Raw genomic sequence first — 26,560 nt, forward strand, 5'->3', positions numbered from 1 at the left:
TGAAAAAATACTCGATAGGCGTGTACCAAAAAGAAAATTAATAATGTTAATAGTTGGATTTGAATTTTAACATTTTAAAAATAGAAAAATTAAATTTCATGAAATAAAAGTATAGGGACTAAATTAAAATCACTTTATTGATCATCTCCTCATCATCATTCACCACCGAAGCCTAACCTTCAACTACTCTCACATTGGGATTAATTTTTTTTAAGTTAGTCCTTGAACTTGGTAAGTATTTTTAAATTAGGACCTGAATTAGACAATTGTTCTCACATTAGGGCCTGAGTTTTAGGGTTTTCAAGGAAATATCAAGCACTAACTTAGAAAAAAAAAGTTTAAGCCTTAATATAGGAACAATTGCCAAGTTCAAGGATTAATTTGGATAAAAAAAAGTTCAACCCAATATAGGAACAATTATCAAGTTCAAGAAGATAAAAAAAATAGACCTCAATATAAGAGTAATTGTCAAGTTCAGGACTCAAATAACTATTTAACCCTATATATAATTATATATAATAATGATTATATTCATATTCTGTATATATTCACCCGAATTCAGTTATCAGAGTGTAATTGACTATGTTTTTCATGTTACTTTTGTTCAAAAAATTTTAGATGCTGGGCTTTTGGGTGCAAAAGTAGATTGATGTCAAATTTAAATCAGTACAATCTTGTTTGGGTGAATGTTAAGAGTGTTGTTACTGTTGATTTTGATGTGTTAAGGGGTATGGGCTGACTGAGACCGGCAGTGGAGCAACCAGGGTAATAGGGCTCGGTACGGTTCGGTTGGCCGCCTTGCTGAAAACATGGAGGCAAGATAGTTGATCCTGAAACTGGTGAAGCATTGCCTCCTGGGCGGAGAGGAGAACTATGGGTGAGAGGGCCAACAGTCATGAAAGGTATCGTTCTATCTTATTTACTTTTATTCGATATCTATATAAAGTCTTAGTTAAATATATGGATATGGCAATACACTTGTATATGAAACTTACAACAAAATCTGAATAATTTAGATTTATTATAGGGGGAAGAGATTATTTAAAGAGGTTTGTATGAAATGTGAAAGTTTGGATAAAAATATTAAGCTAAAAAAAAAATTAAGCCGTTCAAAATATGGATTGGGTTCATGCTAGAACATTCAAGGCTCGAGCTCGGTTTAACCATTTTTCTAAGTTAATAATGTTTTATATTATGTTATTCTTATATATTATGTAATGTATAACAAATAAATATTATAAAATGATTATATATCAAATTTTAATACATAAATATATAAAAAATATTAAATATTAAATTAAAAATAAAAAAAATTAAAATGAAAAAACCTGAAATAGTTTTGAATTAATTATTTACTAACATAATTGAAACTCGTATTTTAAGTCGTACCAAACTTAAATAAATATAAATTATGTTAATATAATGTTTATCGACATTAATTTGTTTCTGTTAATCCTAAACAATAGGACGAATGATAATAATATCTTGTTACTACCATTCCTATTAATTACCAATTACTATTCTAAATTTGTAGCATAAGCATTCATGATATCTGAAAATAAGTAGCTGACTAGAATTTCTCATGTCTATAAAATAATTAAATATGTCATACATATATATATATATACAACTCACACTCTATTAACATGAATGAATTGTCGAAGGTTTCCTTTTGGAAGTTTCATTGAAAATAGAAAAGGTGAAGATAAATGTGATATGTCAAAAACATATATAAATGAGTAAAATGCTAGATTTTAGGGTAAAAATGCATAGAAATTTGAAAAGATTGAAAAAAATATAACTTTTCTCATAGACATGTTTGGTAGTATAGATAGGAAAAATTAAAAGACAAAATAATTTTCTTTCATCCATTGCTCAGTAAAATTAAAAAAAAAAGTAAATTATTTAAAAAAATGCATGATTTTGAATTAATATAGCATCTCTTTTATTTTTTCTTTTCTCATCTTTTAATTTGAAAAGATAATTTTGATGCGTTAGTATGAATCACTTTTCTTTACTATCAATTACGCCCAAAATTTTTTTTTATTTCTTCTATTTTTCTACTCTCTTTTCATCTCTCCACTTTCTTAACCAATTAAATACATCATTAGTTTTTCGTCATGGAATTCACAAGAAGCTTATTATTGTTCCATGGTGTGAATATACATATATATATATATAGGTTATGTAAGTGATGAGAAGGCAACAGCAGAAACCTTGGACTCAGAAGGGTGGTAAAAAACTGGTGACATTTGTTATTTCGATTATGAAGGATTTCTCTTCGTTGTTGATAGGTTGAAGGAATTGATCAAATACAAAGCTTACCAGGTAAATCGTCATTTACTTTACAACTTAGATTTTTTAAACTCAAACGCGAAGCTAGAAATTAATTTAGAGGAGCTCCAGGTTCAATTATGTATTTTATTAAAAATGAAATACAAATTTATTTTATAATAATTTATATCTTTGTGATTTCGAAAAGAATTAAATTAGAATTCTAACATTTTAAGAATCAAATTATAATTTTGTCATATATTAATTTAAGATTTTATGATTTTTAAGGTTTAAAGTTTAGAATCCAACTCATTATTTTTTGAAGGAACTCGAGATTAAATTATATATTTTTTCGTTAGTTAAAATGCAATGTCACTATTATATATTTATGATTTTTGAAAAGAATTAAATTAAAATTTTAATATTGTTAAGAGGTTAAACTATAATTTCACCATGAACTTTGACATAAAAAGCAGCAACTTCCGTTCTAGGGGAACCAATGCTTGCCTTCCTACCTTCCTCTAACTTGAGTATGTGTGTCTGATACATAAATTTCTTGATTCAATTGATGAAAAACCAGCGAGACATGGCCGAAGAAACTGGTTGGCAATGTTGGTTTCTAAACCTTTGTGGACAACACAACCAATGTATTGTACGGAATATCAAAATGCAGCTCCCTCCAGCTGAATTGGAACATTTGCTTCATTCCCATCCAGAAATCGTTGATGTTGTGGTGATTCCGTGCGTACTTTTTATATATATATATATTATCATGTGTTCTTTAACTCACCATCATAAATCTCATAGCGATTGATCAGGTGTACCCGAATGAAGAAGTAGGGCAGATTCCCATGGCATATGTAGTCAAGAACCCTGGAAGTAATATTACATAGGCACAAATCATGAATTTCATCGCAAAACAGGCATGTTTCTAAAACAACACCACAAATAATACGTTGCCTTTTATTTTAGGCAAAACTGTGAACCGGATCCCCTTTTTTGACGCACCATACAAGAAAATCCGACAAGTTGCTTTTATAAATTCAATACCAAAAACTCCGGCAGGGAAGATATTGAGGAGGGAACTCATTAATCACTCTCTATCTCATGGCTTATCTAAATTATAGCGGCGAATATTAACAATAGACTTTGAAGCCTACTTAATTATGCAACAAATAGAATTATTTGAATCCCATATAAAAGCTAAGTAAACTTTCTACCTAAATGATAGAGCTAAATGATCAAAATTTCATTATATCATGAGTTCAAAATTTACCATAAATTATTTTATTAATACCATATAGAACTGTAGAAAAATTAAACCAATTTACTTTGTATATTTACTGTGGATATAAAAAAATTAATAATCTTTTAACAAAATTGTTTACTCATAACATTAACTCAATGACATAATATAAGTATAGATATGTACCTTTATAGTGTATTATCAATGAGATATCAATGAGAACTATATATGTAAGTTCTGCACTAATAAAAACCAAAAAGATTTTAAAAACCAGTTTATTAATTCATGTGCAATAAATATAAGAAAACAAAATACATAAATAATAATATTAGAAAAATATTTAGTAGACTGTTACTCAAAATAGTCAAAGATTAATACATGCCCGATAAGAGTATAGCAAAATATTAAATAATAAATACTTGTAATTTAATTAAGAAAAAGATTTGTTATGGGTGGAAACAAAAGCATCCCCATAATAAATTGACCCACATGCCATAGAAAAACTATACATAGTGGCCAATCCTAAAAAATACCATGAAATTTATATGGAAAAAATCATGAACCGCGGCTTACACAAGAAAGAATGTAGCTATATTCTTTCTATTTTAGATATTATAATCAAAATTAATATCATGAATAAAATAAATTCTACCAATTATATTCAATGTCAAGGTATATATAGCTTGAAATATGGAAAACTTAAGCCTGGGGTGTACAAGCCCAAATATGCCCGGGCCCAGACCAACAAACAAGCCCAAACATTTAACCCTAGCCCAATCACTAAATTGCCCAATACTTAAATAAAAGCAGAAAACCCTAGTAGCAGCAAGTAGCCGCCGCCCTCAAACACCCCAGCAGTCTCCAGTCGCCGCAAGTTTCGGCCTCCACGCGTGCCGTTTCCACCACGTTCGCTTGCAAAACGGACTAAAAGAGTCCGAAGAAAAAAAACAGCAAAATAGCAACTATATTTGATCTATTTTTTCTTCTTTTTCAAGCTATATATAAAGCCATTTCATTTTTGTAAAAAAAGGAGAAGAGATTCTGTAACTTCCATTGAAATAATACGAAAAACAGTGATTGAAAGTAAGGAGCAAGTTTCCTTTCATTTTTCCCCATTCTTTTGCTTTAGTTTTTTTTTATTATTATTCAAAAAAGCATAAAAAGGAGAAAGAGTAACGTACCTTGCTCTCAGATCTGCTAAAAAAGGGGGTTAAAAACCCATTCCGGCGAGCCTCCGGCCACTGGTTGCGGCGAAACCGTGGGGAACGGATGGCGGCGGCTTGGGGTATGAAACCCTAGCAGACAAGGGCTTGGGGTATGATATTTTTGCAAAAAAGAGGGTTTAAATAGAAACACCGAAACGGTGTCGTTTTTACTAAAGCAGACCCGCGCGGTGACCCGACCCGATGGGAAGGATCCGCGCGTTCTTGCTTTTGATGGTACAATTTTGCATTTAGTCCCCTTTTTTGCGTTGTGTTTCAATTAAATCCTTTTGTCTCTTTTTTAAATTGAGCCGCATATTTTTATTTTGTTTTTCAATTTAGCCCATTGCTGCGCACTGTTTATAGGGAAATGGATTATTTCCATTTTAGGCCCCTCATATAATGCGTACATCGCAATTCGGCCCCCCGTTTCGTTTTAAATACATTTCTTCTTTGCAATTCAATTGTGTTTTTGTTTTAGAAAAAGAAAATTGATGCTTACTGTCATTATTCTCATTATTGTTTATTACTATTTGTATTATTTTATTAGTTTTATATTTATATGCATGCGACGTCTTTATATAATATGTATATATTGTCTTATATTACTTATGCATATATCATACATAGGTTTTATTTTATTTCCTAACTTTTATATACATATATAAATATTTTCATATTTTAGTTTTAATTTTTTTCTCTTTTGTAAATATTACATATTTTATATATATATTATTCTTCATAATTTTTTTTCGTACATACATATTCTAAAATATACATTTATTTCCTATAGTATATACATTTTTTTAATATTTTTTACTATTCTATTCCATTTTTATATATATATACATACTGTATATAGATATAAGTGTTTTAATATACGTATACATATTTGCATGTTTTATCAATACATATATATTTATACATTTTTTGTTTTTTGTAAATATATACACATGCATATCTTTATACTTTTATTTTATTTTTACGATTTTCATACTCATACATACATGCATTTTTTTCCATCTTTTTATGTGTATCATTGTATATCTACATTAAATATATGCGTACACATGTTTGCAAATTTACTGGTATATTGTATTTATTCGTAAATATTTATTCATATATGCTATAAATTAAAGTATCTGTATCATATTGTATATTAATTTTTTAACATATCCTTTTGAAAATATATTTTGGTTTTAACCATTCATCAAAGTTATTTTCTTGATTTGTAGGTTTTTTTGAATAAAGGCATTATTCGAAGTTTGGGGATTTTAGAAGGAAATTGAGCCCTAACGTATTGGGTTCGGATTTTCTTCGTTAATCTTAAATGACCGAGGATATTCTTTATTCAAAATGCATGAGTATAAAAATAATTTTTAGAAACTTAACTTGTTGTGTCCTAACGTATTGGGTGTAGCATGTTACTTTCTCAAAATAAAGATTTTCGCATAAAATAAAGTGATATCAAAGTTCTGGGATTATGAGGAATTGTACCCTAACGTATTAGGACTCGCTTTATTTACATGACTTGAACAATTGGTTATCCTTTTGCAAATTTTATCATTCAAGCTTATTTTAAAATCTTTTTAACTTTCGACACTAGGACATCAAATAATCAATTTGATACCGATTTAGGCCGTTACGAGGATGCTAACCCTTCCTCGTGCATAACTGACTCCCGAACTTGTTTTCTCAAAATTCGTAGACCAAAATAATTTTTAAGGTGAGCCGATCACACTTTAATAAAAAATCGATGGTGACTCCAATCTTTATTTTTTTGAAATCGACAGCTGAAAATTTTGTTTTAAAAAAACGATTTCGACATGGGGCAAGCTCGAACACACATTACCCATCTATCATAAATTTTTACAGAATACGACGTGAAATCTACAGATTTTTAATACTATAAAATTTCAACCTACTAAACTCGTCAGTAAATCGGTCACCATATGAATCAAGGATTTATTAGAAATTTCCTAGGATTAACCTTCTTTTTTTGAATTCTTGTTCTAAGTTCTAAATCTTGTTATTTTTATGATACTTCCGATATTTATTCAAGTTTTACTTAAATTTATGTAAGAATTTTTACGTTATTAAAATTCAATTATTATTAATTATTAATATAACTCAAACTCCATAAAAATGGAGACATTAAGACTTGAACCACTGACTTCTACATAACTTACTTCCTAATTTACATTAAAACATCGAGTATCCATCGCCATGCTAGCATATCAAATACCAACCCTTTTCACAAAAAATAACGTTATGAACAAATAAGATTTACATAATAAAATTCAATACTTCAATTCACAAAAAATTATAGACATTGAAGCAAAGATCACAATTTTGATTATATATATTTAAATCAACTCAAAATTCAAAAGTATATGTATTTTGAATATTCAGGCTCCATTTACCATATGCTTTTTCCTTGAGAAAGAAATGGAAAATAACAAAATAACCTCAATACCATATATATATGAATCTAGCAACGTCTGTAAAGCATTTTGTGATGTTTCCTGAAGTATTCAGCAATCAAAGAGACACTTACACTGCACAGAGACACCCGGTGCATAGTTTTCACCCATTTCGCAGTAGAACCACCACCCACCCCATATGCCATATCATTTATTCAACGTCGTCATCATCATCCCGACAAGAAGCTTCGTAGTTATGAAATTTTGGTCTACAGCAGTAGGCGGGGCACCACTCATCAGTTCTGCTTTTTAACCGTTCCCTTGTTAGGAAAGTAACAACAGCTAACACTACTAACTCTCAATTGCGTTCTAATTGTCAGTTAATTCCTTCAAATCATTATTAACAGCAAACCCAGAAAACCATCCATCATGATCATTTCATATAAACAACCATACCTCTCAAGTTGATGAGCCTTCAGGGTCGGCTTGGTTTGGTTCAATCACAGCCGCTTGTACCAAACAATTGTTTCATTCTTACAGTTCAAGATGGTAAAAGCTGTAAGAATTCCTTAATGAGGAGAAAAGGATAAATGAAAAGAAAAAGTAAGAGAGATGATACGCTTTATCCATCTTCAGAGTCAACTTGGTTTGGTTCAATCACATCCGCTTGTACCGTATATTTCACTTTTACAGTTCATGATGGTTAAAGCTGTAAGAATTCATTCATGAGGAGAAAAAGGATAAAGGAAAAGAAAAAGGTAAGACATGATACACTTTAACCGTCTGCAGAGTTCAACTTGGTTCGATTCAATCACTTCCACTTGAATCATATAATTGTTCCATTTTTTACAGTTGAAGATGGTTAAAGCTGTAAGATCCATTCATGAGGACAAAGGAATAAAGGAAAAGGAAAAAGAAAAGAAAGAGTAAGAGATGACACGCTTATAAGAGTTCTTTTTATCTTATATTTCTCCATCAGTAACATCTGCATATGTTAAATCAGAAACATCTGTGCATCATATCCAGCCAATTACTCCATAACATCAGTTCTTTTGGTCATAATTATACTAACAGTTCGATCAAAAGATAATAAGGTAAGACCAGCAATGCATAAAGCATCTTACTTGCACAATAAAGGATAACATAAATGCGTGTAAGCTGCAAACCTTCCCGCAATGCTGCAACAATTGCAACAGACAAGAAAACAAAACCAGCATCTCATTAATGATTTAATTCATTTCCAAAGCACTCAACTTACTGCTTATGAGCGGGAAAGACCAATGCTGTTCGCTTCCAAGCATCAGTAGACTCTTGCAAGCAATGTGAAAAATTGAAGGAAACAATGTGAGCGATAATTTGAGTATGACAGTAAGGAAATTTTTAAACATGGCTAAAGATATATACACAAGCATCTGATACAATATACTAAGAAAAGGTAAAGTCAATAATAACCTTCACCTTTCAATCGGTGCTAAGGACCATTACAATTCATCACAAAATCATCCTAATAAGTGAATTGAGGAAGGCTGTAACTCAATCACCTCGAAAAATTAATCTCTACAAGCAAGTCATCTATGTGCCTGCCAATCAATGATATAAGTTTCTTGCAATACTTTGCCACCAAAACAAGCAATTGCTGCAACTAACCTCTTGTTAATCATTGGACCAAGATACAAGCAGAATGAAAAATAGCATAGTGGCTCTATGCACCAATCCGCTAGCCCCACAACAGTATAAAAGGGATTTTTTCCCCACTGCAGCTGCATCACATTCAGATCATGGTTCCTTGTATATGTCTCTAAATCAACACAAAAACTAAGATACAACTATCACTGCAAACCGATTCAAACTTTAGGGCGGAAAGTTGGCAAGTCATCTATGTGCCTGCCAATCAATGATATAAGTTTCTTGCAATACTTTGCCACCAAAACAAGCAATTGCTGCAACTAACCTCTTGTTAATCATTGGACCAAGATACAAGCAGAATGAAAAATAGCATAGTGGCTCTATGCACCAATCCGCTAGCCCCACAACAGTATAAAAGGGATTTTTTCCCCACTGCAGCTGCATCACATTCAGATCATGGTTCCTTGTATATGTCTCTAAATCAACACAAAAACTAAGATACAACTATCACTGCAAACCGATTCAAACTTTAGGGCGGAAAGTTGGCAAGAATTCTTTAGATTTTGGTAAAGGAAGTTCACGGAACCAATCATGTTTAAGAGCATCATCAGCTGTTATTCTCTGCATAAATAAGAACCTTCAATTAGTTGGGACCTATACATATAAGCTTAAGGTTAACAAATTGGAATGTTAAAAACTTATATATTTACCTTTTCAGGATCGTATGTAAGAAGCCTGTTTAATAAATCAAATCCAGCATCAGAAAGAACAGCAGATCCTGTGAAAGATGCCACAGGGAACTTTTTACGCAACAAATTATACCTGCAAAAAGAAAACAAAATCAACTGTTCATTGAACTGAATAAATACTAAACATATAGACACCGTAATATATAATAACAAATAATAACATAAGAGTGACCAATAGGGCACTTACCGTTGCTTAGAATAATTTGCCTTGGACCCAGGTAATTCAGAAAAGCCAGCCCAAATCTTCTCATTTGGAGTACCAAGAGTATCAAAGATCTACAACCACCAACCATAACAACCAAACATCAGAAAACAATTAAACAATAAGATAAAAGAAATCTAAAAGTTCAAATAGGAACAACAATTACCTTGCGAAGCTGATCAATTTCACTTGTCCCTTTGAATAAGGGTTGCTTAGCTAACATCTCTGCCATTATACAGCCTACGGACCACATGTCAACTGCTGTTGAATACGTCTTTGCTCCAAGTAAAAGTTCAGGTGCTCTGAAATGAACATAAAAAAAGGTGATCAAATTAAAAGCTCAGAAATTTTCATATGAATGTATAAAAGAATACATAGACTACTTACCTATACCACTGTGTAACCACTTTAGTTGTATATTGCTTTTGAGGGCTTCCATACTGGCGCGCCATACCAAAATCACATATTTTCAGTTCCCCTTGGTTGCTCAAGAGAAGATTGGATGTTTTCAAATCCCTATGGAGCACCCAATTATCATGAAGATATTTAACACCCTCCAATAGTTGTAGCATCAAACATTTAACATCACTTGTACTAAAGGGCCATTTCATGGACTCCATTAGAGCCTTCAAGTCATGTTCCATATACTCCATAACCATGTAAACATTGTCATGGTCATCTACAACAACTTCTTTAACTTTCACAATTGAAGAGTGGTTAAAAGAAGCAAGAATGTTAATTTCCCTCAGTGATGTCAAAGGGAAACCGAATTCTTCTAATTCTCTTCTGTCTAGAATCTTTACCTTCTTCAAGGCCACGATTTCACCCGTCTTCTTATCCCTAGCTCTAAAAACAACACCATATGTACCTTCACTTATTTTGTTCAATCTTTCATATTCATACACACTTCTGCAACCCAAAAGCATGTTCATGCCTCCTGCCAACTCTTCAACATCTGAATCTGACTGATCATCAGATGCATCTTCACCAAATGTTCCATCAATGTCCATCACACCATCCGATTCCAACTTGCATTCCATATCTTCATCCTTCCAAGCAGACAATACACTGCTACTTCTTTCGTTGGACAGCACCCCATCTCCTTCCAAATCCTCTCTTTCAAACTCTCCATTCTCTAGACTCGAACTCCTCCTAATCTTTTCCTTGCTTCGAGAATCATCTTCATCATCACTATCAGAGGCCCAACGAGATGTGAATATGTTAGGCCCTAGACGTTTCTCTTTTCCCGTCATATCTTGTTCTTGTTCATCACCCTCACATTGCTGGCCAACAAGCGGAGATAAAACAGAACTAAAATCAGACACCGTAGACTTGGGTGGCGAATTCTCCACTAGATTCGCAAACAGCGGGGCCCTAACTGCATCTAGGGCACCATTCCTAGACGAAATTCTCACTTCCTTCTCTTCTACGTCCCATACAATCGGGGAAAACTTCCTCTTTTTCTGTGCGGGCTGCTGAACCCCATCATCCAACATCGGGGCTAAATCACTCTTAACTCTCATAACATCCTCTAACCCACATCGCCTAGGACCCAAATTGAACCCATCATTACGCCTGGTAGATGGGTAATCGTAACCATTCTTATCGACCCAATTCAAATTCCCAACATCAGTTCTCCTAGGAACATCAACTCGCCCTGCCGCCATATCAATAAAGAACCACAGGTCCTCTTCTCAATAAAATTTTACTAGATCTCAAAAAACAGATACCAAACAAAACTAACAATCAAAGACACCCCCAAAAATTTACAAACCCTAATAAACGAACAAATCTCACAAATTCAACACAAACAAATATCAAAACAAACTATTACACCGTAGAATCACAGATACGGCATTTAATCAGAGTAAAAAAAACAAAAAAAACAACCCTAGAAATTGAAATTTTTGTGCTTCTCTGGGCGTATCTAACGTGACCTCAATAAAAAATCAAAGGCAAACGAAGATCTTACCAAAAAGGGATGTGAGAGAGAGAGATTGAAAAGAAACAGAAAATAAAAAATTGAGATTTGAAATCGCTAGAAACCCTTGTTGAATCAAACGCGTTGATTGAGCCAATCTATTTCTAGCCGCCCCTTACCTTTGCCTTCGTTGCGAAGGGATCCTATTTATAGAAAAGCGCGTTAGGTAAAGGATTATTTTTATTCAAAGTCGGTGTTTATTCTGTTAATGGGTTATTGCTCGGCCTAGGCTTTTAACGGTTCAATCCAACTTCCCCAATTTGTTCATATAGGGATATTTGGGCCTTTCCTTAAAAAAAATCGAATTTAGCAGATTGACCCTCTCAAAAAATTTTGGAGCAAGATGTGAATTCTACATAATTTTAATTGGTATATATAATAACAATTTTAGCTCTCAATGTTTATATATTATATGTGAATGATTGCATAATGTGTAAATGTTACGGGTAAATTTGTTAAATCAATATTAAATTGATAAAATATGTAAATTGGATGGCTAAATTTATTATTATACCAATAAAAATATGTACAATTGATGAAAAATATTGTTCTGATTAATTATTCTTAATTGGTCATTTTCGAAATTGATAAGAATTAAATTACTCTAATCTTTTTAGTAAAACCAATTTACTTCATATTAAAGTTGAGAGGGATCAAAGAACTCCTTTTTACCTCTAAACTCAAATTTTGGACATCTTCATGGCTCCTAAAAATTTCTAGATAAATGAGGTCAAAATATACAAATAGTTTTTATACTATTATATAAAGTTCATTTTAATCCTTCAATTAAAATTTGTTCCAGATTAGTCCTTATATATTAAAATTTATTCAAATGATATTAATTTTTTATTAATTTAAACAAAATATATTATGCCCAATCAATTTATCCATCACTCAAACCATCTTCGCCAATTTGGGCCTTAAAAGCTCAACCCAAATTTTAGATTATGAACTCAATTTTTTTTGTCCATAAAAGTATTTGGGCTAGCCTCCGTGAGGAGCCCAACTCTAATGTGCACAAGCACAACATTGAGAAATATAAAGAAAGTTATTTCAGCTTTTCAAATAAGTGGTCAAACCCTGTTAGATCATTGGTTTATCAGATTTATCAATCCAACTAAACTTTTTAAAATTGGATTTGAGGTCGAATTAATTAAACTATCGATTGATTAATTTGAGCAGCTCCATTAAAAATTCATAACATTAAGATAGTCACTAAACTAGTAGCCTTGGTTGCTATAGTGAATACCTCTATTGTTGTTGTGGTCTATTTTTTTCAGGCTTAATACATAATTTAGTGCCTCATTTTGACACGTTTTCTAATGTGGTACCTATGTTTTGTGTTTTTTCTTCTTCTAATTTTGGTAATTGTATTTGACAAAAGTTATCTATTTTGGTACCCAAATGCAACGGTGTTAACTTTTTATTGTTTCGTTTGAATATCAGAATTTGATTTAATGAAAATTTATGATTAGCTAATAATATTAGCAATTAACTTTCACCAAAACAACTCTAAAAGCCAAATTAAATAACATCCATTGGATTGTATTTGACAAATTAAACACAAAATTAAACAAGTTCAAAATTAACACTAAGTTTATTTCATTAACAAAATCATGGAAATTTCTAATCTAATAATATTAGTAATTAATTTTTATCAAATCAACCCTAAAAGGTTAATACAATTATTTCTAGGTGTCAAAATATATAAATTTTATCAAATTCAAATACCAATTTAGATAATAAAAAATAATACAAGTACTATATTAAAAAAAACGTCAAACTTGAATACTAAATATTATATTAAACCTTTAAATAAGGGTGGTTAGTGCATCATATTTCACCTTGGAATTTCTACTTTTGGCTCTTGGATATTAACATTTCCTACTGATAAGGTATTCTCCTTTAGCTTTCTCCATCCTTTTGATCATTTTCTTTTTCCAATCTCATGTGTGTTATAAGGTTGATACATTCAACAGTTGTTTTCTCTAATTGTATTTAATCATTGAATTTTATGCATTTCTCGATATAGTCAGACTAAATTTATTGTTATCGGAACTTGAGTAGTAGATTTATTAACTGAAGTGATTAGGGTTGGATTTGCAAAGTTGGGTCTCGGGCCATGCTACGTGTAGTGAACTCGATCTAATCAAACCTATGTACGAGTTTCTTTCATTACCATCTTGTTGAGGGAAGTAGGCTCTCGCCAGGTAGTTGGTCAAACCCCTAACAACGGTTAGTATTGTCTACAATGGGGTTTTGTCTCCCACCTCCTCCTCGAGCCCTGAAGGGTTTGCAGTGGAGTAGCACCTCGATTAGTAAAGACCTGTAAGGCTCACAATATAAATGTTAATATAGTGCATAACATTAATTATGTAAATCACCTATGTGAAAAGATTCCTACCCAAGAGATATAAGGCAGATACTTGTACGCATAGTACCACTTAAACTTAAGAGTCCGGTCAATCGCTCGATAGAAAACACTTTAAAAACTTTTTCCAATTGAAATTATGTCCTTTAACGAATATTTAAGTTGATTTGTATGTAAAATATTCAATAATTTATAACTTTATATCAGTACTAAAATTCTTAACGCTTTGATTAGAAATTTTAATCTCTGTTTTATTAATTGGATCGCATTGTAAAATTTTCCATTTATCTAGAAAATGCGAATGGGATTATTTCACTTGATATTATTTTCTCTTTCAAAATTATTTCTTACAGTTAGGTCCTCTTGGTATTTCCATTAACATAGATAGCATTCCAACTTAAACAGATCACTTTTGGCCCAAAACTTTAGATAGTCTAATATACGCATTAACTTGAAAACAACGAATAAACAAATACCATATGTCGTTATATGATTGGTTTTGAATTTTAAATATATTTTATTGCATTCAATTTTCAACGAATAAGTTTTATTTCTTTTAAATTATTTTTAATTTTTTTATTGCTTAGAAAATAGAAATAAAAGGAAAAAAAAATCTCAAATTTAATCAATTTGTAAAAATTATATTCAAAACCTAAAACTAATACATGTGACATTTATTTATTCGTTGACTGAAAATTTAGGAGCCAATTGTGACATTAACCTTTTATTTTTCATCATATTATTAAATTGAAATTTAAAAATAATTATAATATTAAGTTTAAGAAATGAATTAAATAGAAACTGTGATAGTTATACATTTAAAAACAATTATAATTTAATAAAAATTGTGATAGTTATACATTTAAAAATAATTATAATTTAATTTATAATTATTGTTTAAAAAAGTTTGATGTAAACAAAATTTTGCTAATTTAAAAATAAAATTATTACTTGAATAAAACTAAGCATAAAATTTAAGAAAAATGTTGTGATATTATAATTATAATTTACAATTATTGGTTGAAAATTATAATTTGAATTTGACATTATTATAAAATGACCTTTTTTTATAATTTTTGGTATTTTTTATTCATGTAAAACAGTGCTGTTAATTGTACAGAACTCTAAGCATCTTAATTATCATTTAATTAGTATTAGAGTTATTTATCGATTAAAATTTAACTTTAGCTTTATAAATAGCATTCAGTAATTAAGTATATTCAATCAGGTAGCATCTAAAAAAATTACCGATAAAAAAATAGAGATTGTTAGCAATAATAATTTTGACTTATATAAAAAAGATTGGGACATTAAAGTAATGATTTTTCGAAGAGGTAATATTGAATATATTCAAACAACAATTGCATAGAGAGAAATAGAATATTATTTTGATTAATAATGATGTAATACAGTATTATGATATTATATATATTTTTAAGTTGTTTATATTTTACGGAGCAACCCATCTTTAAGTCTATTTATTTATTTATTATTTGATTGGTGCAGGTGAAAAAGATTTCGTGAATTTGTTTTGAAAAGGAATTTAAATTTCAACAATTATTTTTTAATCATTATTCTTAAATATGATTAATAACTTAGTGTAATTATATTTTATAGTTAATTTTCTATATAGATTTAAATTTATATATTATTTTAATAGTTTTATGTATCAATTTAAATTTTTATTATTTTTAAAATAATATTTTACTCTTTCATTTGCTATTTCAAAACTAATTCAACTTTAATATAAATTAAAATAATCATTATTTAATTAGCACAAATATGTATTTGAAATTATAAAATATATTATTTAATAAATAAAAAATTATATAAAATCACGTGCAATACATATAAGTAAAAGCATCGTATAGGTTTTTGTACTAAGAGTCAGATTGCATTTTGCTTATTTTAGTTAAAAACGGGTAAAATAGTCATTATACTTTAGATCAATGAGCAAATTGATCATTTCTATTAAAAAATTCTTTCATTTTTACTATTAAAAATCAATGTGGCTAATAACATGACTAGATAGGTGTCCTTTATGCTAATGTACAGTGACCAATTTTTAATAGTAAAAATCGATGAAATTTTTAACCAAATGATTAGTTTGCTCTTTTATATAACTCATAGGGACTAATTTACTCATTTTCTAAGTAGAAGGGACTTCCATGGTACTTTTACCACACATGATATTAGAAACTAATTTTATTTAAGATAGGATCTAAATTTCACTAATTAATACTATTAACAATATATTATCGATTTTTAATTTAAATTTTCTAAATATTAAATATAAATTGAATCTCAAATGTCACTCTAAGTGTCTTAAATACTAGTATAAATATATAACAATCACCTTTTTATAACATTTAAATATTTGACAAAACAAACGGAGTTGCAAAAACGAATATTGATGATAAAAATACCATAAAGATTGTAAGAATTGGATTGCATTTTGACGCATCTATTAAAAAATAGATAAATTAATTCCTCTCTATTAAATCAAAGAGTAAATTGGTCATTCTATTAAAAAATATTACTATATTATTATTCTATTAATCATGTAAATTTTTAGATATTTTTATAAAATTTGAATATTTAATCAAATTATTCGAATTAATTAAACCTATAAATCAATATTCCGAAGGATTCCACTATCTATCTAGTTTGAAAATTATTGTTATAAATTCATTAGATGAGAAGAGATAAGAAATGGAGGTATGATATACCAAATATCCAAACAAACTGCACATCCCAAGGTAGAGGGCACACATTTCGAAAACTTATTCTTATCCTACGCTCTGCCCATCTTTCGAATAAAATAGGAATAGGTGGTGGCGTCAGAGTTTACGCAGGTAAAGCCATGCATCTCTCCAAAAATAGCAAACATACAAAGTAACGCTTTCATTTGATGATGGTGATGATTGCCTGCCTTATCGGTGGTGGTTCCAACACTCCAATAGTGGCGGACACGCCTCAAAGACCAATCCAATATTTTGGCATTATTAACTCTTTTAACTTGCTTGCTGACTCGGTTAGTTTCAACTCAATTAGCAAATGACTTTCTAGACGATAACGCCCATCGTTGCTATCCCTGCTCAGGTGTGAAGTTGGAATATTAAATCTTTATTTTTAAATTTAAGTTTGATTAAGTTTGTTTGTTCTTTATTATACTTAAATTTCAAATTAACTCAATAATCAAGTTTAAAATTAATAATTAGGGTAGTGTCAGTAGGGGTAAAGTAAAAAAATTTATTTCGAAGGAGGATAGAATTAAGTTGTATATTTTTCATTAATAAAAATAAAATTTTATTATTTTAATAACCTATATCTTTATAATTTTTAAATAATTAAATAATTTTTATCATTTTCAAAGAACCACAGTGTAATATTATTATATATTAATTTAAAATTTTATAAATTATAAATGAATAAAATAATAACATTTTCAATTTAAGAGGCGGCCTTACCAACCCCTTGGCTTCACCCTAAACATTAGGGGGTGACAAGGCCTAACCCCTTTAAATTAAAATTTTTAAATTTTAATTTTTTTACAATTTATAAAATTTTAAATTAGTATATAGTAAAATTATATTTAACTCTCTTAAAATGATAAAAAGTTAATTTAATCTTTTAAAATTATAAAAAATATAAATTATTAAAATGATAAAATTATATTATCGTAAAGATATACTTACTCATGCCAAAAATTTGAGTATGGTGAAATTGTACTTGTTGAGTTTTTTTTTTTCTATATAGTATCGTGTTGATTTGAGTATGGTGTGTTTATATCAAAATTTTGTCTACTTTTCATTTAATTAAATCTCTAAATTTGCTATAATTTTAACTTTTTCTGATATTATAGAAAATAATAAAATATAAACTCAGTTAATTAACTCAAGTAAAATAAATTATTTCAAAACGATAAAGCTGAGATGAAAACCTCTAAAAAAACCGATAACGCTCAGTGTAGTTATCCACTTCCTCTTTACTCTCTCGTCTTCAGTATATATACACATATATGGGACCCTAGGGGAAGAACTTGACATCTTATAAAATGGAAAATTTCTTCTTTCTTTCTTTTTTTTTTTCCCTTTAAATTTTATAATATTTTAATTTAATAAATAGTAAAAGCACATTGATCTCCTTAAAAATAATATAAATTATTAAAGCAATAATATTTTATTTTATTATAAAAATATATAACTTAATTTTAATTTTATAATGACGATGTTGATAGAAAATATGTAATAAATTTATAAAAAAATAAAATTTAGGTTTTAAAGTTGAGATAGTGAAGATTATAATAATTTGGATTTAAATTTTATGATTCTCATTATATGTATTTATTTTTTTAAATTTATCATAATGTAAAATTATAAATACCCTCAAAATAATGTTTGTTAGTTTGTAAAGAGTTAAACTTTTAAAAATTTTATAATTAAATTAAGATTCGATACTCATCAATCTTTTACTCGATAATAACATATTTTTATTTAAAAAAAAAGTTCCAGTATGAGGCCTTTTCTGACAAATTTATCAAAATATTTTTTTTAAATATAACAAAATTATATTTCTAACTAAAATTTAATAAAAAAACCCTCATATTTAATATTGAAAGAAGTTATTATAATATAGATGTGGATAATATAATTATTAGCTCCTAAACCTAGTAATTAGGTTCAGTTTGTTGCTTATATTATTTTTGGTTCGCTTATATTATTTTTGAATTTGATAATTAGATCCATTTTGATCCTAAATTTTGATTCTGTCAAGATTTAATGATCTAATCAGTCTGAAACAAGAGTAGATCAGATGAAATGAGAACTAATTGATATAATGCCCGAACAAATGGGCTAAATCAATTGACTTGGAAATTGATAAAAGTCTAAGAGAGATAAAAAGTGATAGTTGAAACAATTTAATGATTTTTTTTACTTTTTTATTTTTAATGAGTTTTTAAGTAATTAATTAATTATTATTACTTAGACGATCGAATCGATTAAACTGCTTGAATAAGAACTAGTGATCGAGCCAATTTAACCACTGATCTGATTATTAAAGTACTCAATGTGCCACTCTGAGATTGTATCACATAGTCACCTAAAAATTTATATAATTATTTTTTAATTTTGAAGTGATTATGTGACATAGTCTTACAGTGTCATATCATTAAACTTTTATATTTTCAAGTTCAAAAATTAAAATAAATCTAATTGTGGAGTTCAAATTCTAAAATGAATAAAAAAATACAAATGTTAAAATAAATCTAGTTGCCAGTTGAGCTGAAAAATTATATTATGTGAAAAATTTCGGGTGTGAGAAGCATTTTTTTCTTTCAAAATCAAATTTAAATGTTAAAATCTGAAATAAAATCGAGTTTTAAGACAAAATCAAGACTGAAAAAGCTACCAACTTTGCCAATCGCCATCCCTATATATAGTCCACCATTTTTACACGTTACAAGCACTCATTCAAGCATCCATTTTCAAAATTCCAGAGGTTTTTAGTAACCAAATATGATTGGCCTTGGGAGTTACGGTTACACTGCACCATCTTCCAAAAAAATCAACGCCTACGATGTTCCTCAAGGCGTTGATATTCGTGGTCGATTCGATGAAGAATTCGCTAAGATTTTAACAAAGGATGCCTTACAATTCGTCGCTGATTTGCAGAGAGAGTTCAGGAACCATATTAAGTATGCGATGGAATGTCGCAAAGAGGCGAAAAGACGATACAATGAAGGGGCGTTGCCTGGTTTCGATCCTGCAACGAGGTATATTAGAGAAGGGAAATGGACTTGTGTGCCGTTTCCGCCTGCGGTGGCTGATCGGAGGGTCGAAATTACAGGGCCGGTGGAGAGGAAGATGATCATCAACGCTCTTAACTCGGGAGCTAAAGTGTTTATGGTGAGTGATGTTTGTTAGTTATATGTCACTTCTGAATTCGTCTTCCATTTGTTTGATAAATTGCGCAGCTTGGGATTTTCTTTTCTTTGGCATTCTGATAAATATAACTCAAAAGTTTTTGATGATCGGTGAGTTTGGTCATCAGCTAAGGCGACCTCTTTAAAATGGTAAATTTCATATTTGGCCCTTTAAGGTTTATAAAATTATAAGTTAATACAAGTTAAAATTGGATTTTAACCTCACAAAATGATAATTTTTTATTTAAGAAATTATAAAGCTAAGCTAATAAAAAGCTAAAATTACATTTTAGCTCTTATAAAAATATAGAAAAAAAATTGTTTTACCATTGCCCTCAACTTTCTAAAATGATCGAATTTAACTATCTTTTAAAAAGAGTTAAATTGTTGTTTTTTCAATAGAATTATTAACTAAAACATTAACTTTTTATACATGACAGCATATACGACAATTTACGTATACTTTATACTATTTTTTTTTAAATTAATTTTTTTTGTTGGAATATTTTATAATCTTTAATTATTTGTTGACGGGTTTATAAGACAAAAAAATATAATATCAACATTAAGTATACATAAAATGCCACAATATTCTAATTAATTCTTCCGTTAAAAAAGTAATTTGATTCATTTTGAAAAAGTTAACAATTAAATTTAACTTTTAAAAAGGACTAAATTGATAAAAATATAAATATTAAAGATTAAATTTGTTAGTATATCTTTTCCTTTCACAGGCTGATTTTGAGGATGCACTGTCACCAAGTTGGGAAAATCTTATGAGAGGTCAAATAAACTTAAAAGACGCAGTGGAAGGGACAATAACGTTCAACGACAAAGCAAGGAACAGGGTTTACAAGCTGAATAATGAAATAGCAAAGCTATTTGTTCGGCCACGAGGTTGGCACTTACCGGAGGCTCATATTTTCATCGACGGGGAGCCTGCAACTGGTTGTCTAGTGGATTTTGGCCTTTATTTTTACCACAATTATGCCACTTTCCGCAACACTCAAGGTCAAGGCTTTGGACCCTTCTTTTATCTTCCTAAGATGGAGAATTCAAGGTAATTAATCTGTCTCAAATTTTCAAATTTATTATTCATTTAATATTAAAAAATATTTAACTTCAGCGTTTTATTAATTGACAACGGGTTAACTTAGGCTCAATTTAGTAATATTTTTCAAAAGTGTTTTTGAGGAAAAAAAAATTTTGGGGAGAAGTTAAAATTTTCAAAAAAGTGATTTTGGGTCACTTTTTGTATTGGAAGAAGTACTTTTTCTCTTAAAAAATAGTTTGTTTAGGAATATTTTTGTCTCAAAAATGCATTTTGTCTCAAAAATACTTCTTAGAAGCAATTCTAAACACACTCTTAATATGATATGTGGTGCATTAAGAATTTAATGAGATTTTTTTTCAAAAAAATTTGGAGATTTAATTAAAATTTTTAAAATTTGTGAAATTAATTAGAATTTCAAAAAAAAATTAGAAAAACTTAACTAAAATTTTTAAAGAAATTAAAAGTCATAATAATATTTAAAAAAAATTTAGGGGTCAAATTAAAATTTTTAAATAAAAAATTTCAAAAATTTTAGGGAGGTCCCCATTAGTGTGGGGAAAATACTAGATTATAAAATTTATAAAATAAAAAAATGTTATAACAAAAGAATTTGAAAAATAGTTATAAATTAAAAAAATATTTTAGTAAATACTAGATTATGACACATTCACTTGGTAAAAAATAATTATATACTGTATTTATTAAGAATTTATAAATCTCATTATAAACATGTATTTTTTTATTTCTAGGTTTTATATATAAAAGAGTTAATATTTATTGCTTTGTTAAAATAAGAGCATTTTAGTAATTTAACAACAACTGAGTTGGGATTTGACATTTTATATAAAAGGATAAAAATACCCTTGAGTTAACATTTATTACTTTGTTAAAATAAAAGTCTTTTAGTAATTTAATAACTCACCCGATTATAAATGATTCCAACTCAACCAAATCTTTATATATAGTATAGATATAGATATAGGGACGAGTTTGAGGTAGATTTTACTTAAATTTATCTTAATTTAACCTTAAAAATTTTAATAGAGAGATACTGACTCAACCCACCTTCGAATCCGATTAAGAAAAAACACTCTACAAAAAATTGTGATGGTTATAACATAGCATTTTAGGGTCATAAAATCTAGAGTTGATATTCAACAAAGTGATGAAAATTATGTTTACCTGAATTTGCAGGGAAGCAAAGATATGGAATAGTGTGTTTGAGAAGGCAGAAAAGATGGCAGGCATAGAGAAAGGAAGCATAAGAGCAACAGTTTTAATCGAAACACTACCAGCAGTCTTCCAAATGGATGAAATCCTTTATGAGCTCAGGGATCACTCTGTTGGTCTCAACTGTGGCCGATGGGATTATATTTTCAGTTACGTTAAGACCTTCCAAGGTCACCCGGACCGGTTGTTGCCGGATCGGGGTCAAGTCGGTATGACCCAACACTTCATGAGGAGTTACTCCGATCTCCTCATCCGAACCTGCCATCGACGTGGCGTCCATGCCATGGGCGGAATGGTATGTATGAATATAATTATGACATTTCAATTCATATAATACATAAACATAAAGGTGTTCATGAATCGGATCGGATCAAATTTGAATTGAACTCATATATTGTATTAACATCACATATAGTTCTCCAAATTCGATTCGGTTCGAAATATGGGTTTTAATCAAATGATTAACTTAAAACCAAGTTTTTAGAACCGGGTTGATGGTTGAACAAAGTAGACCATCGATTCTCGATTCAACTAATTCAATTCAATAAATTATTTTTTTTAAAAATACTAGGAAAAATCCGTTCAACCGGTTTGATCTCTTATTCCAAATTGGTACCTCAGTTGATTATCAGTCCAACCAACCGATCTGATTTTGAAAATAGTACTTAAACCGGCTAAATCCATATTTTTAAAAAATATTATTAACACCTCAGTTGATTATCAGTCCAACCAACCGATCTGATTTTGAAAATAGTACTTAAAACGGCTAAATCCATATTTTTAAAAAATATTATTTTGTTAATATTTAATATTTTTATTCTTTTATGAAATTTGTTAGCATAATCAATTTAAACTTTTTTATTATAATATTATATATTTAGTTATACAATATATAAAAAAGAAAATAAAATAACATTATAAAATAAAAATCTAAATTTGACTTATATTCTAAATAGTAGTTTTTCGACCTAAAGTCATTTTTATGCCTAAAACTTTTTTGCTCAAATATTCCCATATATTGAGTGAGCTTTCATTTTTGAGAAAGTAACTTAATCCGGATCTTGCACATGTTTTGATCCCACCTATAACCAATGTTTTTGAAGGTGAATCAGTGGTCGAAACTAGTCAAGTTACTGGTTTGTTTGTCAGATCGATGTGATTAAAAATTATTAAAAATCTAAAAAAAAAATTAAAAACCCCGCTCAATTAGTTTGTACCGATTCCTGTTATAACTTATTCAAAACCTTTTTCTTAATTAATACCCCAATCGATTTCTAATTTAACTAGTTTGACCGGCTAATCTGATCCGGTTCAAACGTCCTTGCCTATTACACGCACCATTTTACATTCAATTTTGTGTTTTTAATGTGTTAATGAAGGTTTCAATTGTCTTAAACAGGCAGCACAAATTCCCATTAGGGATGATCCAACGGCAAATGAAGCAGCCTTTGAACTTGTAAGAAAAGATAAACAAAGAGAAGTTAAAGCAGGGCATGATGGAACATGGGCAGCTCATCCAGGTCTCATCAAAACATGCATGGAAGTTTTCACCAACAACATGGGGAACACTCCGAACCAAATCGAAACCGTCAAACGCGATTACGCTTCCAACTTAACTGAAGATGATTTATTACAAAGGCCTCGAGGTGTTCGTACGATGGAAGGCCTCCGTTTGAACACTCGTGTCGGGATCCAATACTTAGCAGCTTGGTTAACCGGTTCAGGTTCGGTCCCGCTTTATAACCTAATGGAAGATGCTGCGACAGCCGAGATCAGTAGGGTTCAAATTTGGCAGTGGTTGAAATATGGTGTTGAATTAGACGGTGATGGGCTTGGGGTTCGAGTGAACCATGTGTTTGGGCGAGTGGTTGAAGAAGAAATGGCTCGGATTGAACGTGAGGTCGGAAAAGAGAAGTTTAAGAAAGGAATGTATAAAGAAGCATGCAAGATTTTTACTCGCCAATGCACTGCTTCAACTTTGGATGATTTTTTGACACTTGATGCTTATAATTATATCGTCATTCATCATCCAAAGGATGTTTCTTCTAAGCTTTGATGAAGCTTCCATGAAAGCTTAGAATTATGGGGTTTGAGTGAAAAAAAATAGTGCCATTGCTAAATAAGCAAATAATCATAATTGTGGTTTTTACGGGAAATGGTTCAATAAGGTATGTTTTATTTCAATGTTGGGTTTTAATGTATTATTTGAAAGTTTTCATTTAAGTCATTAGACTTATAAAATTGTAGTCGTTTGACTTTTTCTGTTTGTACCGCTTGCACCAATAGAAAGTTCTCTTTTCCTTCTCTTCTGCAGTTCAATTTTTTTATGAAAAAGCTTTAAACATCACGAAGCTGCGAATCAAAATTTAAACAATTTTCTTCTTCGATTCTTGACATTAACCTTCATATCATCTTTGATTTAAGGTATATTATTCTACTTGTCGATGGATATTGATCCACCGTACCAATGATCGAATCATCACTTGAAACTCACTAGCCAAACATAAAAAAAAAACTTAACAACCTAATGAATTAAATAAAAACTTTTGAATAATTTAGTAACTATTTTGTAACTTTTTTAAGTTGAGTAGTCATAATGTAAACTTACTAATAGTTTAGTGATTTGGTGACTTTAGGTGTAGTTTACGCTGGTTAGCCAAGTGCAGAGCAGATAACTACCGAAAGCATCTAAGTACTAAGCCCACCCCATGATTAGTGCAAGGGGTTCTCTGTTCCTGCTAGGATCGAGTAACATAAATTTTGAGAATTCAAGAGAAGGTCACGACAAGACAAACCATTTATCATTATGATAGGTGCCAAGTAGAAGTGCAATGATGTATGTCGTTGAGGCATCCTAACAGATCGATAAATTTGAACCTTGTTCATACATGATCCAATCAATTCGATTAGGCACATGATTTTGAAAATTATTCTTGCTTAAAAAATAAAAATAAAAATATGGTTTTTTCCTATTCACTTCTTTTACCATTATTTTCAATAAATATAATTTATTTTTATGTAATTTTTAAAATTAAAATTAAATAAATATAAAACATAAAATATTTTTTATATAAAAAATAAAACAAGAGCCATTGCTAAATAAGGGTCAGTTCTTTATTGCTTAAAAAAAACACTTCTGACTCCAAAAGCACTTTTGAAAGAAAAGCTAACAAGCTGTGAAAAACAATCTACTTTTAGCTGAATTTTTTAGCTTTTCAGAAGTGCTTTTCAAAAGCACTTCTGAAAAGGAGCTGAAAATGAGAAGCTAAAAATTTTAGTTTTTCCTCTCCCAAAAGCACTTTTGGTGCTTAATTACTCTTTCACCCCTCCAATAACATAGTATTTTTTTTCTTGATGCTTAATTACAATTGTGTTAAAATCATTAATTAAAAATAAAAAAATATTTTTTAAAATACTAATTACAAATATTTAATGGTTATATTTAAATATTTAAAATATAGTTTATATATTCTAATTAAATTTTATAAATAATCAATATTTATTGCTTAAAAATATTTACAATTTATATTTCATATATTAAAATATTAACAACAAGTTATAATAATTTTTTTATATTATTACTAAAATATAATAATATTAACTAATTTAAATATTATTTAAATGCATATTTGTTACTTGATAATAACATGTCTAAAATGAACATTTTATTTCTCAAAAGTACTTTTTGACAGCAATGCTAAACACTCAAATTTTAAACCAAACTTTTCAAAAGTACTTTTCCACAGTACTTTTCAAAAGCACTTTTCAAAAATAATGAAGAACTGGCCCTAAGTCAACAATCAATCGTCATTTTCAATGCTGGTTTTTAAAAAGGTTCAATAAAGTATGCAAATGTAGTTTTATTTCAGTAAATATGGTGGAATTGAAATGTTTTCTTTTTTTTGGAAATTGAATATTTCTTGTTTCTTTATGGTGAAAATATTTTAGTTATTGAAACTCAAAATTAAAGTTACTTAAGAAGAAAAATTATGCAACAATGCAAAAAAACCCTAATTGCACAAATTAAAAAAAACATTTATAAATAACAAAACAAAAATATTTAGTAAGAGTATCATGGAGTTTTGTACACTAAAAATTAGATTGTATTTTGCCTTATTTACTCAAAAAGGGTAAATTAATCTTTATACATTAGATTAAAGAGTAAATTGGTTCTTTTTATTAAAAATTTCATCCAATTCTATTATTAAAAACTGGCATCGATGGTGGAATAAACAAATAGTTGCACATGGCGTGCCACGTCAACCTCATGCTAATA

The 26,560-nt window shown here is 29.4% G+C and overlaps 2 protein-coding genes and 1 long non-coding RNA gene across 10 annotated transcripts; 1 reads left to right on the forward strand and 2 right to left on the reverse strand.

Moving 5' to 3' along the window:
- Window positions 1-4,153: 4,153 nt before the first annotated feature.
- Window positions 4,154-5,314, reverse strand: LOC121219325 (uncharacterized). Its single transcript, XR_005915983.1, has 2 exons — window positions 4,702-5,314; window positions 4,154-4,444 (listed from the first exon to the last, which is right to left on the reverse strand). It is a non-coding gene; the product is annotated as an uncharacterized lncRNA (long non-coding RNA).
- A 1,740-nt stretch (window positions 5,315-7,054) lies between these two features.
- Window positions 7,055-11,905, reverse strand: LOC121219326 (cyclin-dependent kinase G-2). Of its 8 annotated transcripts, none has more exons than XR_005915988.1 (7): window positions 10,110-11,905; window positions 9,889-10,024; window positions 9,708-9,796; window positions 9,482-9,593; window positions 8,793-9,392; window positions 7,602-8,725; window positions 7,055-7,414 (listed from the first exon to the last, which is right to left on the reverse strand). XR_005915988.1 is itself a non-coding variant. In XM_041097269.1 (6 exons), the coding sequence occupies exons 1-6, from the start codon at window positions 11,387-11,389 to the stop codon at window positions 8,990-8,992; spliced, it is 1,716 nt and encodes a 571-aa protein (XP_040953203.1). In that variant the 5' UTR covers window positions 11,390-11,905; the 3' UTR covers window positions 7,055-8,989. The 8 variants fall into 8 exon arrangements, 2 of the variants coding, with proteins under 2 accessions (XP_040953203.1, XP_040953202.1); XR_005915987.1 differs by having other exon boundaries at window positions 7,055-7,447; XR_005915989.1 differs by having other exon boundaries at window positions 7,055-8,930; window positions 9,235-9,392.
- Window positions 11,906-19,558: 7,653 nt separating this feature from the next.
- LOC121219327 (malate synthase, glyoxysomal) lies at window positions 19,559-24,588 on the forward strand. The gene is made up of 4 exons (NM_001426739.1): window positions 19,559-19,983; window positions 20,735-21,060; window positions 22,249-22,579; window positions 23,684-24,588. The coding sequence occupies exons 1-4, from the start codon at window positions 19,594-19,596 to the stop codon at window positions 24,338-24,340; spliced, it is 1,704 nt and encodes a 567-aa protein (NP_001413668.1). The 5' UTR covers window positions 19,559-19,593; the 3' UTR covers window positions 24,341-24,588.
- The last annotated feature ends 1,972 nt before the right edge of the window (window positions 24,589-26,560 follow it).

Source organism: Gossypium hirsutum, chromosome D07, assembly GCF_007990345.1.
Source record: "Gossypium hirsutum isolate 1008001.06 chromosome D07, Gossypium_hirsutum_v2.1, whole genome shotgun sequence".
NCBI lineage: Eukaryota > Viridiplantae > Streptophyta > Magnoliopsida > Malvales > Malvaceae > Gossypium > Gossypium hirsutum.